Source organism: Pavona decussata, unplaced genomic scaffold, assembly GCF_977016875.1.
Source record: "Pavona decussata unplaced genomic scaffold, jaPavDecu1.1 SCAFFOLD_602, whole genome shotgun sequence".
Taxonomy (NCBI): Eukaryota; Metazoa; Cnidaria; class Anthozoa; order Scleractinia; family Agariciidae; genus Pavona; species Pavona decussata.
Window position 1 is genome coordinate 3,600,125 of NW_028145860.1, and position 21,635 is coordinate 3,621,759.

The following is a 21,635-nucleotide window of genomic DNA, read 5'->3' on the forward strand; positions in this document are numbered from 1 at the left end:
ACTTTGTGATTTTCTATTCATCTGACAGATAAAGCACCGGCCTTTAAGCGTTTAAAATGTGAATAAAGGTAATTTGCACCAACCTGCAACATTAGTGGTTCGAGAAGATAGAAGAACAACGATTCTGTCTTTTGTTTTCCCCGACGAAGCAGCACCGCAAAATTTCCTTTGAAAAATAACATTGGCCAAAGTTTGTCAACAAGGAGCAGCTGTAATTCAGGCAAATACGATGTTGACCACTTAATAAATCTGAATGTTATGGAAAATATGATTTATTAGACAGTCTGAATGGTCAAGGATCATGGTTTCCCTTTTGTCTGCTACGGTATTATTTTCAGCATGAAAAACGATGAATCATAACAAAAAATTAGGTGAGAGGTAGCATTGTAATGTTGATGGATCAAAAGTGTTTGTTCATACAACAACAAACCATTACTGATACCCAAACTCCAAAAATAAAACTTCAAAACAAGACCTGATTATTTATTAATTTTTCCCCAAACCCTTTAACTTTTAACAACGGAAATCCTAAAAAAAGTTACCGATTAAATGAGCTGATTTTGTGACGAATGATTTACAAAAGGGCTGCCGATTTATCTTATCTTTTTTCCTAGAAGTTAAATTAGAGTACTGCTAGAATCTTTTGTGAAAAGTTACAGTTGAATCGATTGCTGGAATTAGTAATTATCTTAAGAAACGATTTGACCTATTGCTGGAATAAATAACGTTTAAATCAAACGATTGCTTTTAGTAAATATCGTAAGAAATAGTTAAATAGTTAAATCTCTTTCTAGAATTAGTAAATATTGTAAGAATATAAAGAGTTGAACTTACTACTGGAATAGGTAACTATCGTAAGAAAGAGTTAAGGCTATTGCTATAATTAGTAAAAATTGTAAGAAACAGTTGAACTTATTGCTGGAATTAGTAGATATTGCTTAAATTACTAAATATCGTGAGAAACAGGTTAACCTATCGCTAAAGTTAATCGTGAAAACAGTTGAACTGAACATATTGTTGGAATTAGCAAATATCGTGAAGAAAAAATGAACCAGTTGCAGGAAGTTGTAAATATCGTAACAAACTTTTGAGCGTAGTGCATCGTAAGAAAGAGTTAAACCTTGTTTACTGGAATTAGACGATATCGTCCTCTTAGGGACAGGAGGCACTGGGGACGAGAATGTGACGACGGTAACTGTTCCCCAAGTCGATGTGTCGTTTGTTACTCCATTCTTAGTTGAGGAGAGACTAAATACTAAGAATACAGTAGGTGGGCAGAGTTCGATGGGAAGACAGCAGCCCAAATTCCTTCCCATGACACCTTGCACACCGTGCTGCACTCGCCTCCAAGCTCCTTTCTCGCTGATACAAGTTTATCTCATAACGGAATTGCGATGGTCGAGCTCACCTTTTCAGTACCATTACGAGTGGTATCTGGGTAGGTCATTGACAATTATTGTTGTAGTTTTCATTTTGTGATTTTCACTACTGAAAAAAAAAGTGACGAAAATTTTCCAAGCAACTTTTCCTCCAATTTATCGCCCAGCAAATTATTATTTTGTGCTGCAAAGGCCGAAACTACGTGTGCAGCAAATTTTATGTTTCCATGTAAAAATAGACTACGACGGTTTCTCGTGATTTTTCTCAGGGCTAGCGATGGTAAAGCAAGGAGATTACCTGAGCATGCGCAGAAACTGTCTCCTACGTGCGTGTCCTGTAGCAGGAAATTTTCGTTTTACTAGCTTACTAAGTCATGAAGGGACCATTCGTAGGCTAACGTAGAAATCGCAGCATGGTCGCTTCTTCTTTCTGCAAATTTGCAACTTGTACCGCAAAACTGTTTCTCTGAGAGTTGAAGGAAAATGTTGTCCCTTAGAATCGTGAAAAGAGGGGGGCGAGAATTTTGAAAGCTCGAAATTTAATCCCTGTCGAGAGAGTTTAAGTCATCCAGAGGCAAATGATGTAAGCTTTACATGGGATGATTTTTAACTCAAATGTTGCCTTAAAAGTTGTTATCGTATAACGGCGCGAGATCAACTTTTAACGAAGCACTTGTGTTGCGGCAATACAATGCAAGTTTTTAACCTGTCTTCAAAACCACTCAACACTTTGCCGCAACAAAATGTTTCGTTCAAAGTTACCTGTGCGCTATGTTGGGGTTAAAAACTGTCGTTAAAAATTGTCTGGTGTAGCATCACCTCTGGGAAGAGTTTTCCTAGGTCAGCTTTGATCATGACATCACCTTGACACGCTACTTGTCAAGTAAAGTTTACTGATCGAGTTTTAATTCTCGATTGAAATGTTTATGTCGAGTGCATTAAACAATAATGACAGGTTTGGGTCATCATGGGCTCTTGGTTCGGAAAATTTAATACCTTTTGAGTTTACTTTTCCCTGATGATTGCGAGGTTTTCAGTAAAAACCTACGTACGTAACCACAACTAGAAGTCAAACTCTATGATTACTTAGATCGATCATTTATAGGAAACCTGCGAAATTCTGTAAACATGATTTTCTTTTTATCTTTTGATGGCGCCATAATGGGGCGAAAAAAGATAGGAATAACAAAGAAACACAAACGATGAAAATGAATAGCACTTCAGTCTGAAACACCGACACTGCAAACGTGAGGTTAGCCACAAGCAAGTTCTCCAATTGGGTCAGTCTCGCGCGAGGGTGCGAGCAATATATAAACCCAAATACGTCTAACGTTAGACCCCAGATGGAGAACTTAATGGCAGGCAAACTCGAGGTTTGCCGTCTTTTCCAAAAAATTACTTTAGTTTCGAAGAGCAAATGTTACTTCCAAGTCTCTCATTCTCCTTCGTGTAACTCAATTAAAACAACGATCGAATGAAATACAAACAAATATTGGTCATCAGTGACGCAAACTGACAATAAAAAGTCAATTTGAACATGTTTGAGAAAACAAAAACTCTATTTAAACAACAATTTCTTACAACATCAATACACTGAATTGATCCCCGAGTCGAGTCTAGCGCTGGGGACGGGGAGGGGGGGGGGGGAGGGGGGAGGGAGGAGGATTGGGCGGGGACACCAAGGGAAGTTCCTTTAGACCCTTCATACGCTATACAGTCATGTCCACTAACATCCAAGGAGTCTCCTAGGATATCGATTTTTGACTGTGTTGGTCGACAATATCATATATACATTTTGTGTCAAGTTACTGAACTGAAATAAGTATGGATTTTTGCCGTTTTGGATTACAAACGTAAAGGATATATTTTATGTTTTAGGTATGAAGTAGGGAGATAAAAATTTTGGTTCGCCTTGAATATACCCGAGGCTTCCAGATTTGCCGTCCAGGGCCCCTTTTCATGAAAGTCCCGGAAACTTACCGGGCCCGATAATTGGTAAGTTACCGGGTCTTTCGAGAAACGGGCCCCAGCCTCACACACACACAAAAAAATGCTTAGGGCGACACTTAGCTCTGCTGTCCCCAAACTTTTCTGTGGGAATATTTTAAGTACTTTCTGCAATTGCCTTTTCAAATGAAATTTAGGGGTGAATTATTTTGCCTTAGACAGGAAGCAACGGTTTAACATTACCATAACCTTTTTCATTTCTCAGCGTCATTGTAAATGAAGCTGCGTATTGACATTCGTGTCTTATCCGGTTCTTTGAAAGTTCAATCAAGTTTTCACCTTGATGTTTATTTTTGCCCCCAAATTTTAACGCCCGGAAATGGATTTTCCCTTTCATTTTAATAGAAGTACACATATCACTGAATCATACGAGGAAAATTGTGTGCGGAAAAACGTCTTTCAGAACCGATAATTCTGTTATCAATCCTTGGAACCGGCATCAGTAAAATAGTGTTATGTCTGTGTTTGTGGATGAATCCAAATTAAACATTTCAAACATTTTAAAGGCATATTCGTTACTTGAATGGATCAGAAAAAAAAAAAAGAGAATTAATTTATTGTTAGGTTGAATGGTAGATGTGAATTTATACGAGTTCCAATCGGTTTAACATTAATTTTTTCGAAGAGAGTATTTAGTTAATCTAGAACACAAATGGATCAGTGGAGTACGTGAAAGGTTTGGCTTTTTTTATATGTAAAAGTGCACTAAAACCTCGAGCAAGGTCAGGGGAGGATCTTATCACTTCTTCAAAAATAAAAACCACAAAGCATCGCCTACAAATTGTTTGATTTAATCCACGGAGGTGCCGCGATAACGGCAAATTAAACTACTTTACTGCACTTTGTAGTTAAAACGTTTTTTAACAGATGTGTGGGATATTTGCATTCCCAGGATCGGATTTCGGTCAGAAAAATCAGTTTTAAACGAGAGCTGGGTTGGGCCAATTCAGTCACCGCACGTACAAGCTAACTTCAGTGTGTCAAAAACATTAGCTACTAAGTGTTAAGTTAGTCCGTTGGCTTGAAGGAACGGGGTTGGTGCGGTGCAATAGCTGCAAGAGATTTACCGAAACATTTCAAGGCACCTTGGAAACGTTGCGCAACTAATCGCCATCTTCAGAAAGATTGTTTCAGTTTGTATTCCTTCGGGGAAGCCTTTGCGCGAATCAAACGTAAGTTCGTTTTCGTATTAAGGGAAGGTTCTTTGGCCTCTTTCGTTAATGCCAGCGATTGCCAGGTAATAACGGAAGATTTCAGATGTGTTTTTTGTGTCCTAGAATGCAGAAGCCACAGCTTTTTCTTACGATCAATGATTTTGCCAAAACGTAGTCACAAGTTGTAAATGACCGGTTGAGGTTCGCAAGGAACTACGCTTATTTCCAATGGCTTGCGTTTACTGAGCTGTGATCACGCTAAAATCGTGCGTAAGTTAGCGCTTGTCCAGCATCGTTTGGCTGACCAGTAGACACAAGTTCCTCTCACAATTGTTGTCTTTTGTTTGGCGACATTGCTCAATGCTGGAATCGAAATGAGTTTATCTCAAATTGCGTCTCACAAGTGTATATTTCCAAATTTGTGATATCTTGCGACTTATTTGGTCTGCGCTTCATATTCCGGCGCATTTACTTTCCAGAGTCGAACCTTTGAATCGCGTTCATCGTCTGATGTGGTTCTCTGTTTTGAGTCTGTGGATAGAATCATAAAGTGTGACCATTCAAATGAAACCGAGTGCCTTCATTTGAATGGTCACACTCTAAGATTTTATCCACAGATACAAAAGGTAGAACCACATTAGATGATGAACGCGATTCTAAGGTTAGACTCTGGAAAGTAAAAGCGCCGGAATGGCAATTGAGCTTATTACAAAAGGGAGTCCCACCCGGCCTTGATCATCTTCTCACAGGTTGGTTTCTTTGTAGGATCGTCTGCAACAACTTTGGTAGGCCAGCCTCTAAAAGTCGACTTGTGACCAACCTCGCTTCCTGGACCGCGTGATCGAGGTTCGCTTGTGGCGAATCTAAATGACGCTATTGTGGAAACCTCACCTTCTCCATAATTCCCCTTATCAATCCCGGCCTACGACGGCCAGATTTTGTATCTGTGTATGGGAAACGTTTGAGTGACGGTCCCGTCAAAACGAGCCGGTAGGACCGAAATCACCTCATTCCCAGGGTCTTTCTACTTCCCGTCCCCAAGAAGAGGGACCCTGGAAACGGGGCGGGCCGAAAACTTGTCCGTAATCCACTCCTTTCACGGCACTCGGGCTCCTTTTCGTAGCTACGTCACTTGTCTTTGTCCGAACAATACCGGAAAAGCGTAAGTCCTGCTCCTGGTGTAAGTATTAATTCTTCTGATATTTATTTTCCTATTACAGGGTCACTGGCAGGCTTTCTACACGCTAGACTGCTTGAAGCAACTTTTCTGTTGGACAGGCATTGCTAATCGTCAACTGAATAGCAGTAACAACAACCCCCAGCCACAACAACAACAACAACAACAACAAGTCTTGAGCATAAAATGAACCACACAAACACCTCCCACGAAATGTCCGGTAGCCAACACAATCTTTCTTTCATAGCATCAAACGTCTTCCTCGTCATTACAATCATCATCGCAGTATTCGGAAACACTCTGGTATGTCTGGCCTGTGTTATTTCTAAACGCCTTCAGAACTTTACTAGCGCCTTTATAATCAGCCTTGCGGTGACTGACATTCTAGTTGGTCTTGTCTCAATGCCAATATGGCTGTCGGTCAACCTTACAGGTAAACCTAACCCGGTGCAGTTCCCAACCATTTACAAGGCATGGCTTTGTTTTGATATTATCTGTGGCACAGCTTCAATTATGAACCTCGCGTTCATCAGCCTTGACCGCTTCCTGGCTGTCAATCATCCACTCCGCTATCCAATCATAGTCACGCGGAACCGAATCGCGTTCGGGATTGCTTTCATCTGGATTTATTCTGTAATTATCGCGGCCATAAACCCGCTCAAATGGCCAAGCTACGCGCTGTTTGTCTCCCTGGCTTCGTTCTTCGTTCCTCTATTGATCATGATGCTCGCCTACTCTCGGATATTCCATGTCGCCTTGGCGCACGCCCGAAGTATTCGTCGTGTACAGTCGCACCAATCGATATCTCGTAGGAGCGTCACCGAGAACTTTAAACGCGACGTTAAAGCCGCTCGCACATTAAGCATTGTGATCGGTGCGTTTGTGGTTTGTTGGTGCCCATTCTTTGTGACCACATTATTGTTTGTGTACTGTAATACGTGCAAGTTGCACAACAAAGTTTTGGCCATGATTAAGTGGTTACACTACGGTAACTCGGCGCTAAACCCGCTTATCTACAGCTGTCTGAACAGAAACTTTAGGGCCGCGTTTAAGGATGTGCTTAGGAGAGTGGTAAATAGGGGAATAACGCATGCGCATAACATAACAACGAGGCAACCTTCGACTTCGGTGAACCCGATCGACTTAACAAATCTCTAAAAAGCTCGTTTTGAAAACTGAAATTTTCGAGGTCGGTATCATGTCGGAGGCGACATTGCAAGCAAGTTTATGTTTCTTTTTCCTCACTGGCTTTGGTTCGGTATGCCGTCCAGCTTGTGGGAAAAAAGATGTCTCCTGTCTGTCTATACCTAAAAAGTGTGAATCTAAAGCTCCATTCACACCAACAAAACATGTTCAATTAAACCATGTTTAACAAAATGAAAATTGGTAACAGAAAGCTGATCCATTGGCTTTGACATAGGATTCAAGTAAACTTTAACTTACGCTTTCATTTGTGCCAAGTCTGTAGTCGACAAAAATCCGAAAAGCAGTTTTTATGAATTTTCAACTGTGTTTAACTAAACAGCTTTTAAACGTGTTTAGGCCTTGGTGTGACTGGGGCATTAGTCTGAGACTAATTCGCTCTCACGTTCTATGTAATCAGTGAACGCACATCTGCTAGCATTCAGATGGCCTAATCTTTCCTTCATTCACCAGTAACCTACAGTCTAATTGTTGCCCGCGTTGTGAGAAACCTGCCATATTGATGCTCACTTGAGCTTTGCACTCAACACTTAACTGTACTGAAGTTGAATCCCGCATTCCAGGTCATGATAAAACGCTCAAAATAGTGGGAACTTGTGATATACCACAGTGAAAGATTGTAAAGCATTATTGTAATAAAGCAGGTTTATGTTTAACATGGTGGGATGTACAAGAGCAGAGTTATAGAGAGTGGGGTTCACATTCAAGAACGTGGACTTAAATAATTAAGAAAGGAAAAACCAACCATCAGATATGATCTTCAACTGGACGAGATTGGTGTTACACGTGATTGGTGTTACCTTTACTTTAGTAACCTTGCAAAGTTTCAGCATATTAGGTGTTATATCAGCTTAGGAAATGTAAGATGAAATTTGACAAATTTACAGACGTTTGTATGACTGGGGGTATACGTCATACCCCCAGTCAAACAAACGTCTGTAAATTTTTCATTTTTCAACTTACATTTTCTCAGCTGACATAACAACTAATATGCTGAAACTTTGCAGGGTTACTAAAGTAAAAGTGCTCTTTCTAGTGCTGGTATGCGTTTTTAATTTAACTTATTTGAATTCTCGGCCGCCATTTTGGAAAAGGGTCTATTACCTTCATCAACTCTGATGATTTAAGGTACGGTCGATTGACCCTATTCCGCGGGAATAGGAATACATACAACGATGACAAGAAATCCTTCACAAAAGGTTTTAGGAGTTACTGGAGTACGAGACCGCTCTTAAGTTCTCATGTGTCAGCGATAATTTGCAGAATTGGCCTCCTAGATTTCTTAAAAAGAGAAATTTAACAGCTATTCCGCTTATTATTATTCCGGAATACGGTCAATCGAACCCAACCTAAATCATATATTCGTTCTCACTCCCCCAAAGACGAAGCACCACAGTCTCTTTAGAAACTAACCCTCTAAACTACATCTAAGCTTGTATGACGTTGCAGTGCAATCAAATAAGACACTTTATCCAGTACAATAAAAGTTGTTTAAGCGTTCAAATCTTGATTTTTCTTATTAACCATGCGTTACTTTAGCAATAATCTAAAGAATTTAGAATTTGCTTCTCCACCTCGCCCTAGTTGTTCGAACGGCGCGGATGACTCTATCCAAAATGTGGATAACTCCTCGAATCATCAGCAAACGTTTTGTTTACAATGTTGTATGCATAACTTTGAAACTAGCAAAGTGAATTAGTGTACAAAATTTTATCTTCTGGATAGCAAATAATTCCACATTGACGGCCAGGGCAGCATCACCTAGTATATGACTGTCAATTAAAAATTATCATGAATTATGTCCTTGATAGTATGTGCATTTTGTAAGAAGAAATTTGATCTTAATCACTCCTCCACTTAGAGAGGTTTTCGAAATATTGTCGTAATAATATCTGGCCTGCAATGCAATGGACCAATCAAAACTCAAGGCGAAGTAAAAGAGCTCGGAGCCAAGGGCGGGAAAAAATGCAACTGGTGCCAAGCGCGGGAAATATATCAACCGGTGCTAAGAGCGGGAAAACAAATCATCCGGTGGCAAGCACGGGAAAAGGCATGCACTTCAAATCACGATTGATTGGCTTAAAAACAGGATGTTTGATCTGATTGGTTAGAGCATGAAGCACGAAATTATTGATTCTATTACAGAGTTTAGTAAAAGGAAGATCAGAGTAAGCGCATAATCAATGAGTCTCTAACGCGCTACACTACAGTAACGATTTCAGTACAAACAAGAATTTCCATCTCAGTTTTTGAATGAGCTTTGCTCAAGTCACCCACAGTGTTTCCTCCGCTGCTACGGCTGCTACTTCGAGGAGTGCTGAGCGACAACAACCGACCAACGTACGAGAATCTTCGGCCCGACACGTAACGACAGAGAATCCTTCGGAACGCCGCTCGGAAGTGCCGATTGAGGAGCGTGTAAATAATTGGGTTTACCGCTGAATTGGAGTAATGCAACCACTTCATAGCTGTAGCAACTTGCAGGGTTATGCAGCTGAAACCACATGAATTTGAAATGATCATAGTTATGATATACGGAGACCAACAAGCGATAAAAGCACCCATCACAATAGCAAGCGTCTTAGCAGCCTTCAAATCAGTGTGCAGTACACGACGCATCTGGCGCACGGAACTTTGACTGTTCAATCGCGGGCGCACTTTATGAAAGATGAACCCACGGCTTGCGTTTGAGGAATTCCGAGGTGCCGAATTGTAAGAGTTCCGGGAAGCCACGCTATAAGAGACTCTTGGTTTGGCGTTCACAAAAACGTCCGTTTCTCCAGCTTCGCCGTTTTTCTGATCATTTTCAACTTCCGATATCTCGTGCACCACGTGACCACGACTACCTCCTCCCATTTTTAATCCTTGTTTGTGAGCAACGCGAAAAATTCTTGCATAAGAATAAACAAGAATTGGCAAAGGCAGGAAAAAGCTGGCACCAGCTACGAAATATGCGTACCAATTTCCACGCCTTAAAATCCGCAAGCTCGCCACCGCGATGGAGTACAACCAGACCAAAACAATGCACAAAAGCGCACGCTTCTTGGTCAGTTTTATGTGGTAATTAAAAGGAGACGTTATAGCATAGAAGCGATCAACGCTGATTGCAACCAGATTCATTATCGAGGACGTTCCGCTCACAATGTCAAGGCAAATCCACAGAGTGTACAACTCGAAATCTTGTTGATGATTTGGCCGTTGTTTGATGATGTACGTAAACCAAAAGGGCATACACACAAACCCGACTAACAAGTCGGCCACAGCAAGTGAGACCACGAAGTAGTTCGTTACAGTCCGAAGATCTCGGCAAAGGTAAAACGCAGCACAAACCAGCACGTTACCAAAGATTGTAAACACGATCAAAAACGCCAACGGGATTGCCGAGATCGCGACATCTTCGGATAGATTCGGGTCTGCTTCGGTTCCGATCGACCGCGATGTTGGAGCAAAGGAGAGATCTGAATGGTTTGCTGCTTGCATTTTGTTTCCTGTTTCGTTGCTTGTGTGGAATCTTCAAGCAATTTTCAAGGCAATATTCTATTCCTTGACGACCAGTTTAATTATACCGGTCGCTTTTGAAGATCTCGGCGAAAAATGTTCTTTACAGCGTTTAAGTTGGGATGAACAAAGCTTGATGTTGATTCTATCTATAAGTCTTCAGCTGTATAAACAAACACCGCAAAGAACGAGCGACAAGCGCGCTACTTCTCAAAGGATCTTGTAGTTTCTTTTGTGCAAAGGAACCGATTTTTAACCGATAAAATGAAAGCTTTCTCACCGCCGTTGGCCACAACGATGACTCTGGCAAGGTTATATGTAGTTTTCTATTTGTTTGCCGCAAATAAATAAACAGACACCTTCTAACACTCAAAAGTAATTTTGTCAAGAACAGGGAAAATCTTTTCAATTCTGAGTAATAAATTAATAAAAGCTGCAGCGGTTCCTTTGTAAACTAACTACATTCCTGTCGAGTAATTGTTTTTCGGCTTTGTTCTTCGCCCAGGAGTTTAATGGCGAAGAGGTGAGTTGACTGAGTCTGTTCTTGCAGTTGAGCGTTTCGTGTGAACTTTCAGCTGTAGCGAGGTGTCCGTAGATCTGTTATATTTGTCAGAGAAGGCGTACAAATCTCGGATCAACTCTCCTCGTGAACACGCTTGCTTCCTTCTCGTTAACGATTTCCACGCTCGCGGAACGGTCGTAAGTGGTGACTTTGAAATTTAAATGCTTCTTAAATCCAATTTTCATCAAATTTGATCAAAGCTAACATAACCCTCCGGTGAAACTAGCAAATCACCGTTTTTCCACGCTGTTCCATATACTGAAGAAAATCTCGCAACCGAACATTGTTTTCTCTGCGAGAAAAAAGCGTTTGACAACCATTTCAGTAACGTGTCTGATTTCATTCAAGGGAATATCTTTCATCGTAAATGGCATATAGCAAAATGTCAACTGTCAAACTCATGCCTTTCACCTGCCAGTACAATGCAGAGTAACACAAAAAGCATTCACAAGCTTGAGGAGGAAATAGGAAGATTATCGGAAAATTGATATATTCACCTCTCTCGTCTTTATAATTGCACGCAAGGGCTGAGTTTCCTGAGAAAAGTGTCGGACGCACTCGAAAACATCACTATTGCATTTTAGTTAGAAAAAAATGAAGGTACTTCATTAAATGAAGGGGATTTTTGAAGATATTTTGATTTTCAAAGCCATTCACATTATTTCTTTTTTCGTGAAAAAATTCAAACAACGATATCAAATATAGATTTTGAGGTGGAACTTAATACTGCAATTTCCCGAAAAAATTATTTTCCTCCTATCACGGGGTTTTACATTTCCATCATTTAAATGAGAGGATATGAAAGCTCAAAGAAAAGTGTGAAAATTAGTTTTTGTAAGCAAATTTCGTCTTAGTTGAACAAGAAAAGCGGATTTGGAAATTTAAATTACTTCGATAATGACATGTTACTAATGAATTTATTTAATAACATGCGAGTACTTTGAAAAACTTTCATTTTTGGATAAAATCATTTAATTCCCTTCAAATGATTATCAATGTACTCCAGAATGATACTTGCTTTTCGTAAGGGGAAAATAATTTTTTAAATCTAGGTATTCACTCGAAAGGAAAAGAACTCTAACTGCCAACATTGAGAACTGCTCTTCAAAAAACAAACACCAAATTTTAAAATGAAGGGTCTCGGGTTGACAAAGGGAGAAAATTTCATACTTAAAAACACTTTAAGATAGCAGACATTAAAAGACGGCGGGTGGGGATTAAGAAATTTTGAACGCTAAGCTACATGAAAGCAAATCAGCTGATAAACAGGTGTATTCGCTTGGTCCTTCATTTCGGGCAAAATGGAAAGATAAGCTAAACGGGCAAATGTAGTGGACATGACATATTTCAACTCAATATTTGCATTAAATCTGACGATAACATTCAACCAGGATTAGTACAAGGGACCTCAAAATTAATTTGTTGTATTCTGTTTTTTTTTTCTTTGCAAAGATTGCGCAAATTGCTTGCGCTGATGTTCAAGGAAGTCAGAGAAAAAATTTAAAATCAAATCGCAAAAGCTCTTCCGCAAAGATGAAAACTGATGTTTTTCCTCGAAGATATGTAAGGTATCGAAAAAACGCGCGGACAAAAGGAACATCAATCCTTGGAAATAATAATACTAAAAATAAAAAATAAAAAAATAAAAATTTTCAGCGATTTTTATCAAATGAAAATTAGTCTTTTGAGTCTTCATGTAGATCGCAAAGTGTAACCATTCAAATGAAAGCTACTAGGCAGAACTTTCCTGTGGTACTGCTCATTATGCTGTACAATGTGATTCTAACTTTTGAGCCTGTGGTTGCAATCCTAAAGTCTGACAATTCAAATGAAAGCTACTGAGCAGAACTTTCCTATGGTACTGTTTATCATGCTGTACAAGGTGATTCTAACTTTTGAGTCTGTGGATTAAATCCTAAAGTGTGACCATTCAAATGAAAGCTACTGAGCAGTACTTTCCTGCGGTGCTGTTTATCATGCTGTACAAGGTGATTCTAACTTTTGAGTCTGTGGATGAAATCCTAAAGTGTGAACATTCAAATGAAAGCTACTGAGCGGTGCTTTCCTTCAAGTGATATTTGTTTCGGTTGTCCTGCAAAATACAATTTTTTAAGAATGAAAAGGATTAAATGCTTTCCGCCATTATCCGGTCTTGAATCAGACTAAAAAATAGAGATAAAAAAATCCATCTCCGCACGTCTTTTGGTCTAGAGGTCTCTTTATCGTCACGTTTCAGTTTATTTTGTTCCGGCATAATAGCACGTTGTATAAACCGATTTAATGAAGTTTTTATGACAATGTCACAGAAACTGAGAGTCAATTGTCTGAAGTGTAGAGATTGTTTCCTCAGGCAAACGGAAATGTACCCTAATATAAGTATTTAAATCAGTGAGTACGTGCATCTTATTCACGTCACACAATTTTAAAAACATAATAATACCGCACATTACGTTCCAGAGAAATATTCCCCACAAAAAGAATACGCCTAAACATCAATTATAAGGCAAGCCTTTGTAATTGAGCACGTTCGCTTTTCAGAAGATGACAACTCAAACTAATGTATGAAGTAAGAAGCCCCTTCCCTCCCTCCCACGGTGCGGCCTTTCCTTGCTACTGATCCTAAGTATACCCCGCAAGCTCTTCTAGGGATTGCAGGGGGTGGGGTGGGTAGGGAGGCGAGAAGAGGAAGTTTCTCCTTCCTTTTCTACGTTTTTCGTTCGTTTAGTGGTAAAGCATGCTTGCAGACTGAAATAAAAACTAAAATTCTCAAAACATGCCTTAGGTAAAATCAAAGTTTTTGGAAGCGAAATGAAGGCTAGTTATGAAAAAACAAAAAGTAAACGAAACTATATTCCCTTCCCCATGGTCAGTTGTACGCAAATTAAATGTTGACTTCAATGCTGTTTTTTCTGTTTGTGTAATTGTGATGCAATAATGGTTAAATCTACAAAAACTCATGGTCATATTGACCAACCTTTTAAGCTCCTACTTTCTATGAAATGCATAAACCCTTTAACCCCTAATATCAACAAATTCTCCTATCTTCTTCCATATTTTTCTTACAAAGCTACTAGGGAGAAGTTATTAAAGTATCCGAAAATTCACCTTGGGTGATCATATCCTTAATTCTCATGACCTCAGGGGTTGAATAAGCATTCACATTACAAGGAGAAATTTGATACTGATCACAAAATTTTCTCCAAACTCTTTTGAGTGTTTATTGGGTTTTCCCACTACATTCATTGATCAACTATTTACTTGCAGCTTTTTCTTTGTATTCAATCAATCCCTTGTCTATTAAATCAGGGATTTCCACAGCTAACCAGGGACCAAGCTACAAAGCAACAACAAGAAAACAACATTTAATGGCAGTGTCGTTTAATAGCACTACTGATGTACTCTGTGACACTTAAACAATGAAACCAATCACACAGTACAGAGCAGAATAGAGACGTTTGGTTACTTTCATGTAGTGTACCACAAAGGCATAAATAGGATTTGTAATAGGATGTCTAAACTTTCAAACTTAGTGGGTTGTATAGTGAAAAACGGCCCACAAAACTAACCAATCACACCACGCGTACTAACTGAGAGATATGATAAACATATATAACAAGTACTGCCAGTCATCCTTGAATTAGTTAACACTTGCTATGAGCTGTGCAAAGGATCAATTTTACTGTCTCACAAACAACTATGAAAGGCTCAAAGTGAATTTTCGCAAGATAGCTCTCAAGTAGCCAAAAAAATCCAATGCAAACACCAAGAAATTTCCCAGGAAAATTCCACAGTACCTTTTTTTACTTTGTGGATGAACAAATCACTTATGACTGACAAGGTATGTCTTACGTACAGAAAAGGATAACTACACAAAATCATGAAATAATCAATAGTTCTCATATATATCTCCTCAGTTTAGTTTCATGCCAGTCATGGGATGCATGTCCATCACAGTACATTGGAACCTTGTCTACAAGGCCACCAACGGCCCATGAAAATTTGGCTGCGGGGTGGTCGCATCAACGGGGTAGGGCCAAATTTCATGCTTGGTCTTTTTTAAGTGATGTCATGACAGTTATATCACAGTTGCACTTCAGGGCCCGGTTGTTCGAGAGCCGATTGACGCTAATCCACAATTAAAAGTTAACCAATGTTTTCATCTCACTCGTTAAAAAATGTTTTTAAAAGCTGTTTTTAAGCTTATGGTAAAGAGAAGTCTAAATCAAAACTGAGGGACAAAAATCTTTTTGAACAACATTTGTTGGTTTGTAATTAAAACTGGAACCAAAGTTCCTGTTAATCCAGGATTAGCTTAATCAGGCTTTGAACAACTGGGCCCTGAACAACAGCCTGTTATTAAGCATCCAGAATCCGGATATAACTTACCTGAAACAGAACTACTGTATATTAACATAGTAAGATAGTTATCTTACAATGTTAATGTACAGTAGTTCAGTTCTGTTTCAGTTAAGTTACATTGTCCATCACAAATTCAGTTACAAATTTTCTAACTGAATTTTACAAACAGGAACAAACTGCTTTTCGCTTGTCACTTATCTGTCCTTTTGAATGCTGCAAATTTGGTTTGAGTGGCTGTATTGAAGGGGTGAATTTTTAAAGAAATATACACATAATTCAGATTTTACGATGTGGCAGTTGGCCGCATTAACACAGTTCTCTTATAAGGAAATGTAAGGGCATTTCACCGGAACAAAAAGTGGCTGTAATTAAGGTGGCCACACTAACAAGTTGGCCATATTTTGGGGTTCCACTGTATAACTATCCTCCCCAGGTCCCTCAATGGAATGCTGGAGTATCTGGTGACAGAGCACTACTGTAGTACATCAGTAACAGAACCAAAGGCTCCGGTGAGCCAACTCGTGAATGCAGAGGTAAATAGTGGCAAGGTATAAAACATTGTTCGCATTGTGTTTGGTTGGCCCAGGACTCGAAATAAAAGCCATAAAGGCTTAATAACAGGCCTCACAGGCATTTTATTCCGCATCCTACGCCGCTTAGATTTTTAGCCGTTCCCCTCAGCAAGATTGAGCTCCTTGAATAGTTTTGTATTTTTTAAGAAAGCTTTAAAATTGAAAATTGTTTGGAGCCTTTGGAGTGGTTGGCTTTTAAAGGCAAAAAAGAAAAAAAAAAAGGGAAAAAAAGTTAAAAAGTAGATCTACTCACCCCAAGAGCCATGGCGTGTGCTATTCCAAATTTCGGGACGTTTCGTCCCCAGAGAGGTTTAAAATGATCTGTCATACAAATCTTTCCACCCCTGAAATGCAATAATTTGATTCAATGGCAAGGGAGTTTAAGCAGCTACTGCGGTGACGACAAAGAGAATGCCACGATACAATGGAATATGATGATAAAAACAATAGCCCGGCACATGCATTACAAAAATTTTGTACATTTCTTTGCCGTCCTCAGCAAACCAACAATGTGACATGACCAAATTCAACATAATTTTTGTGGAGAATGTGAGCTCATGTCATGAAATTTTACATTCTCTGTCATAACTTGAACACAGAACTTCCTAACAATCCTGTTCCTGGATAGCTCTGCCCCAATGCATAAGATGAACAAATTGAAACAATTGCAACATAGGTCAAGCCTGAATTTTTTTTTTCAGGCTTTCTTTTCGCAACTGCTTAAGTTGCGTACTAACTGCGAGGATCTTTCTTCTATTTGATAGTTCTAGAAAGTAAACGTGAACTTATATTTTCAAGTGACATTTTTGTTGTAGTTACCATTGTGGTTGGTTAAAGTCCCTTCTGACATTCATTTGATTTAAAATGTGTCTTGTCTTCAAATCCTGAGATTAGGAATGCCTATGTTTGGGTAAGGTCCCATTATAGGGATGTCTATGTCAAGTCAAGTCAAGTCAATTTATTTAATTCACACGAATATTACAAGATTATTATTTTTTTTTAAAACTAGGTAACATAGATTAGTATAAAGAAGACAAATTACATAGAGTAATGAGGAAGAATCAAAAATAATTTACAATTCATTGTTACCAAAAAAAGATTAAAAAAAATGAAGGAAGAAAAAAAAATAAAAAAAATTGAATACATGTTTAATTGCGTGAAGTTTGGGAAACCCAAATAGCTTAAAGAACTAATTGAGTAGGTGCCCCAGAGTTAATACGGAGTTTAAGCACAGATGTTCGTAAGCCACGGACGGCAACCGGAAGTCGAATGTTTCCATGGACAGGAAAGCTCTTGTTGATGACTGTGGCTTGACGTTACAAATGCGACAGCGTGAAAACGCTCCAAAAAGGGAAAAATTCAAGTTCCAGTTGCTGTCCATGGCTCAAAAACATCTGTGCTTAAGCTCCCTAATAATATGAGCAAAAGGAATATGTCTATTACCTGTACATTTTGGCAGTTTTACCATCAAGTTCTGGAATGGCTATCTCTGGTGCTGTTGTGGGGTATGTAATTGGGATCTGACAAGAACAAAGGTATCACGTTTAATACACAATTTCCATTAATAAAAAATATTATTTTTGATTTAATTTTTTCCCATATTGTGGCCAAAGGTTATTTATTTTGAGGGTTTTGCTAAAAGGTGGCCCGCAGCCTGGCAGCCCACGGCCCGTGGGCCCACCTCAAAGCCTACGGCTCAGCAGCCCACTTCACAGTTCACAGCCTGGTCAATTTTGTTGTTGTTGTTTTTTGTTTTTACGCCCACTTCAAGATGGTGGACACTTACTGTGACAGACTGGTAACTAGCAAAATAACACTCTGGCTAGCATGAATAGCACTCTAGTTAGCCTAATTAAGCTTAGGAAGCTTGCCATTAGCCTAAAGTTATATTTGGGGTATGATATCTAGCCAAAAATTTACTGATTGTGGCAGTCAGTTGTCAGTAGTCTAGTGGCAAGGTTCCTGCTTGGACTTTCCGTTTGACTCTTCCTTCAGTTATTTCTTTTTCTAACTATAAAAAGTAGGAAAAAGTAGCTAAATGTGTGATTTATAGTATCTGCCAGCTTGAAGTGGGCGTAAAAAAATTACCCAGGCTGTGGGCTTTGAGGTGGGCTGCAGGCCACCTTTTAGCAAAACCCTTTATTTTTGTGCTATTAATAACACTTTTTTGTCCATAAACAACAACCCAACTTGCAACATCAAGTGTAGTTCAACTTTGATTCAGAATTACTGATTATTGAACAAAACAATGAGTAATATTAACCACAATGAACACTATACTCAACTTTTGTTGTTTCAGTACATACCCTGGAAAAAGGAGTGGCGAGGAGTGGGTGCTTACTTGAAGGGGGCACTTATTTGCTGGGGTAGGGGAGGGACAGGAACCTATTTGCGGATTTACTGTAAATTGAAAACTGATATCTAGTTACAAAAACCAAACCTATCACTAAGGTACTAGTTTCAAAAATTAAGAACAAACAACTTACATCAAATTCAATGTCAAATTCATATTTCAAAAGGTTGTGGACATACCAGCATTTACCAAACCATCTACAAAGCAAACAAATGGTAGAAATAATAAATATGCTAAATAACATAAAAAAGCCAAAAACACTATATAAAAAAAAAAGATTTAATTTACCCATAACTGACCACATTCTCATTCAGTGTTTAGAAGCATACAAACCCACAATTTAACATATACAGGCCCATTTTAATGGTTTCAACATTCGGTTCAACATGCTTTCAACAATTTGTTGAACCAAATTTTGGGGGCATTTGAAAATGTTGTTCAACATCATTGAAAGCGTAAAAAAAAATGTTGAAAGCTTGTTGAATCAAATTTAAATCAGTTTAAATTTTCATTCAACATCCCTAAAACATTATTTGTTTTGTTCTCCAAAATGTTGTATTGTGTTGCAGCCGTTTGAACACCCCATTCAACATTCGCCCAATATCTGTTCAACTTTTGTTGAACGAATGTTGGTCAAATTTTGAAACCGTTTGAGTGGGCCTTAACATGTAACACCATTATGTGGACATAGAGAGGTATGCTGACAATACAACAGAATTACTACATGATGATGATGATAATGGTCTGCATGATCCCCCATGCCAGGACTAGTAAAGATTTATTTCGCAGCTTTTATATATGCATGTGAAGTATTAAAAGAAAATTCAGCACGAGAGGTGAAGATATTTAAGATCACGAATCTTCAGAGTAACTGTTATCAAAGGATTATCCAGATCAAGATTTAATTTAGTTAAACAAAGAAATATCTCACCTTGTTCCTTCCTTGTTTGATTCAAGTCTAAACCAGTCATTATCGGCTTCTTTGTTATTACTAACATACTACAAGGAAGAAAAATAAACTAACATTAGACTGATAGACAAGCTGATTAAACTGGACACGTCAGTTTTTGTGAAGTGCCTTTATAGCCAATATAAATCGAGTGAATTATATATCTTAACAACAAGACACATACCTTAATAAGACTTGTATATTCTTCTTTTAACCTCATCACCCAAGCATCGCTATCTCGAGGACCGGCTTTTGTTTTTAGAGTTGGAATGGAAGCGACAGTTTTCTTTGTCGCTTCGTCCACCATTTTGATATGAAAGTGCCCCTTCATGTTAGCACACGCGGAACATCTCGGTAATGCCCAGACCCACTTGCTTGCATACGCGCGAAGCTTGGTGACGGGACCATTTGCTGAACAAAGGGAGGAACCCTGGTCCATATCAGGCAGGGCAGCACAGTACATTGGAGCTTGTTAAATTGTCATTGTTTTGCATAATATAAAAAGACCAAGGCTGATCTGCTTTATGATGATAAAAAAAGGTACAAAGAAACGAAAGCACTGCTGTCAAGAAAGCTAAACTGATCACACGTAGCCTTAGTATCAGGCCTTCCTAAGGGGAGGGGAGAAGGGGGGAAGGCTAGATCACACGCGCAAATGATTCGAACATCCTTCACGTTTGAGTGTGGTTTCTGTTTGATATATATGGGAACGGTACTTCATGTAGAGCTATGTAGGTGTGGAGCAAGACGACCCGGCTGAGACTAGTCATTGCGGCAAAAGCCAAAACACCCCAAACATTACAAAAAACTGATTATTATATGTCGATGCGTTATGATAATTGTTCAGTTTAAACCAAAACATTGGTTCCAATATACAACAACGTAAAATTCCTTATTTTCAAACAGGGCTTGAGTTTGCATGTCAAATTAGGTTCGATAACCAGGGAACAACTTGCAGCAAACTTTTTTTTTTCGTCATTAAAATGTAATATTCACCACGCATAACAACCTCGGGCTTAGAAAGCATCTGAGTCCCGGATGTAGGAATCAAACCCCTGACATCCCGGCGTGCACCGGTCGCCGGATCCTCTAACCACTGAGTTTATACTTGGAGCAGAATTATCGTGCCGAGCTTTTAAAACTAGGTATAAAGAGGTTCATATATCTCACTGTTGCCTTCACTCCGGCGTGCAAGTCAGCCAGTTGTATTTGTTTACGGTTATTTTTTTCACCGATCGAGACCGGCTTAAAGATGCGACTGGTTTGAAGTTTTTGTTTTGCCGTTTAATGTCTAAACAGAGGAACAACAACATTAGTCTTACGACAGATGTTTTTTGATATTTTTTTATTTTGCTGCGCCTTCCCGCACAGGAAAACAGAAAAATAATAACTGGCGCGTAGACAGGGAGACTACAACAGCTGAGCCAATTGTAGCTAATTATAGTAGACCATTAAGATGCAAAAAATATATATAAAACAACAACAAACAACAGAAAAGTAAAAAACAAGTTAGTTGACGATCGAGGGTGCGAGCCATATTATATAGATAAATGTAAAAAGAATTTTAAAGGCCGATACCTTCGTTTTGGTGGAAAAGAGATTCAAATGTACAGCTAATTGAACCTAAGTGTGAGTGCTTGAGTTTGCTGTGAGAAGCTAAACCTACTGAAAATGATTTTACCACGGGGCTCGCGGAGGGGGTTTTGGAGTGGGGGGGCTAGCCTCCCCTCCGCGGTCTTTGTACCATTGAGGTAAAGAACATATGACCAGGATCGGGATTAGCCGATAAAAACCCTTGGGAATACGGGATTGAGGCAAAATTTTGGTAGGGATGGCGGGATTGAAGGATGCGAGCCATATTATATAGATTTTCATGTGCAATGATTATCGGGTTCGTATAGCCGATTGTAAAGGGCATTTATATAGTATGTCACTGACTCTTGTCTAACTCTCAGGAAGTTTCCATCGTATGTGCGAGAACTCTAAACAGCTGAAAGATGAGGATAAAACTTGTGCATAAAAATATACCGAAGACATTTTGGCCAATGATTATGGGTAAGAATAAGAAACAGCTTAACCAGCGATCAGGCGTTCTTTTTCTGCCACACTTTCGTGCTCCACCGAAAAAAGAACGCCTGATCACAGGTTAGAAACAGCTGTGAACGAATGTTTTGTTTTCTTGGGCTCTCTGACGTCCTTGCACGAGATTCGCCTTAATTTACCTGGTCTAGAAAACACGTGAAATTGTTTTTGTGTGGGAGCCATGGGAAAACTCTAAACATCTGCAAAACAAAGTCTCTTGTGTTTGGTCTAGTGAGCGATCGAATGCTCGAAAACATCTGTTGAAAACATGTGACCAGGGATCGAACACTTGATCGTCTTCACAAAAAAAAGAAAAAAAAAAAGAAAAAAAAAAGAAAAA

General features: G+C 39.1%; 3 protein-coding genes across 3 annotated transcripts; 1 reads left to right on the top strand and 2 right to left on the bottom strand.

Moving 5' to 3' along the window:
* Window positions 1-5,766: 5,766 nt before the first annotated feature.
* On the top strand, window positions 5,767-7,024 carry LOC146449445 (histamine H2 receptor-like). Its single transcript, XM_085101260.1, has one exon. The coding sequence runs from the start codon at window positions 5,904-5,906 to the stop codon at window positions 6,873-6,875; it is 972 nt and encodes a 323-aa protein (XP_084957386.1). The 5' UTR covers window positions 5,767-5,903; the 3' UTR covers window positions 6,876-7,024.
* A 1,959-nt stretch (window positions 7,025-8,983) lies between these two features.
* On the bottom strand, window positions 8,984-10,531 carry LOC146449446 (5-hydroxytryptamine receptor 1F-like). Its single transcript, XM_085101259.1, has one exon. The coding sequence runs from the start codon at window positions 10,398-10,400 to the stop codon at window positions 9,120-9,122; it is 1,281 nt and encodes a 426-aa protein (XP_084957385.1). The 5' UTR covers window positions 10,401-10,531; the 3' UTR covers window positions 8,984-9,119.
* A 3,350-nt stretch (window positions 10,532-13,881) lies between these two features.
* LOC146449447 (ubiquitin-fold modifier-conjugating enzyme 1) lies at window positions 13,882-19,557 on the bottom strand. The gene is made up of 6 exons (XM_085101262.1): window positions 19,398-19,557; window positions 19,196-19,263; window positions 18,398-18,461; window positions 17,355-17,431; window positions 16,165-16,255; window positions 13,882-14,314 (listed from the first exon to the last, which is right to left on the bottom strand). The coding sequence occupies exons 1-6, from the start codon at window positions 19,542-19,544 to the stop codon at window positions 14,231-14,233; spliced, it is 531 nt and encodes a 176-aa protein (XP_084957388.1). The 5' UTR covers window positions 19,545-19,557; the 3' UTR covers window positions 13,882-14,230.
* Between the last annotated feature and the right edge of the window lie 2,078 nt (window positions 19,558-21,635).

Coding starts and splice junctions, on each gene's coding strand:
- LOC146449447 (XM_085101262.1), bottom strand. CDS start 19,544: ATGAAGGGGCACTTTCATATCAAAATGGTGGACGAAGCGACAAAGAAA. Junction 18,462..19,195: donor TCAAACAAGGAAGGAACAAG/GTGAGATATTTC, acceptor TTTGCTTTGTAG/ATGGTTTGGTAAATGCTGGT. Junction 14,315..16,164: donor CACACGCCATGGCTCTTGGG/GTGAGTAGATCT, acceptor GTTGCTTTGTAG/CTTGGTCCCTGGTTAGCTGT.
- LOC146449446 (XM_085101259.1), bottom strand. CDS start 10,400: ATGCAAGCAGCAAACCATTCAGATCTCTCCTTTGCTCCAACATCGCGG.
- LOC146449445 (XM_085101260.1), top strand. CDS start 5,904: ATGAACCACACAAACACCTCCCACGAAATGTCCGGTAGCCAACACAAT.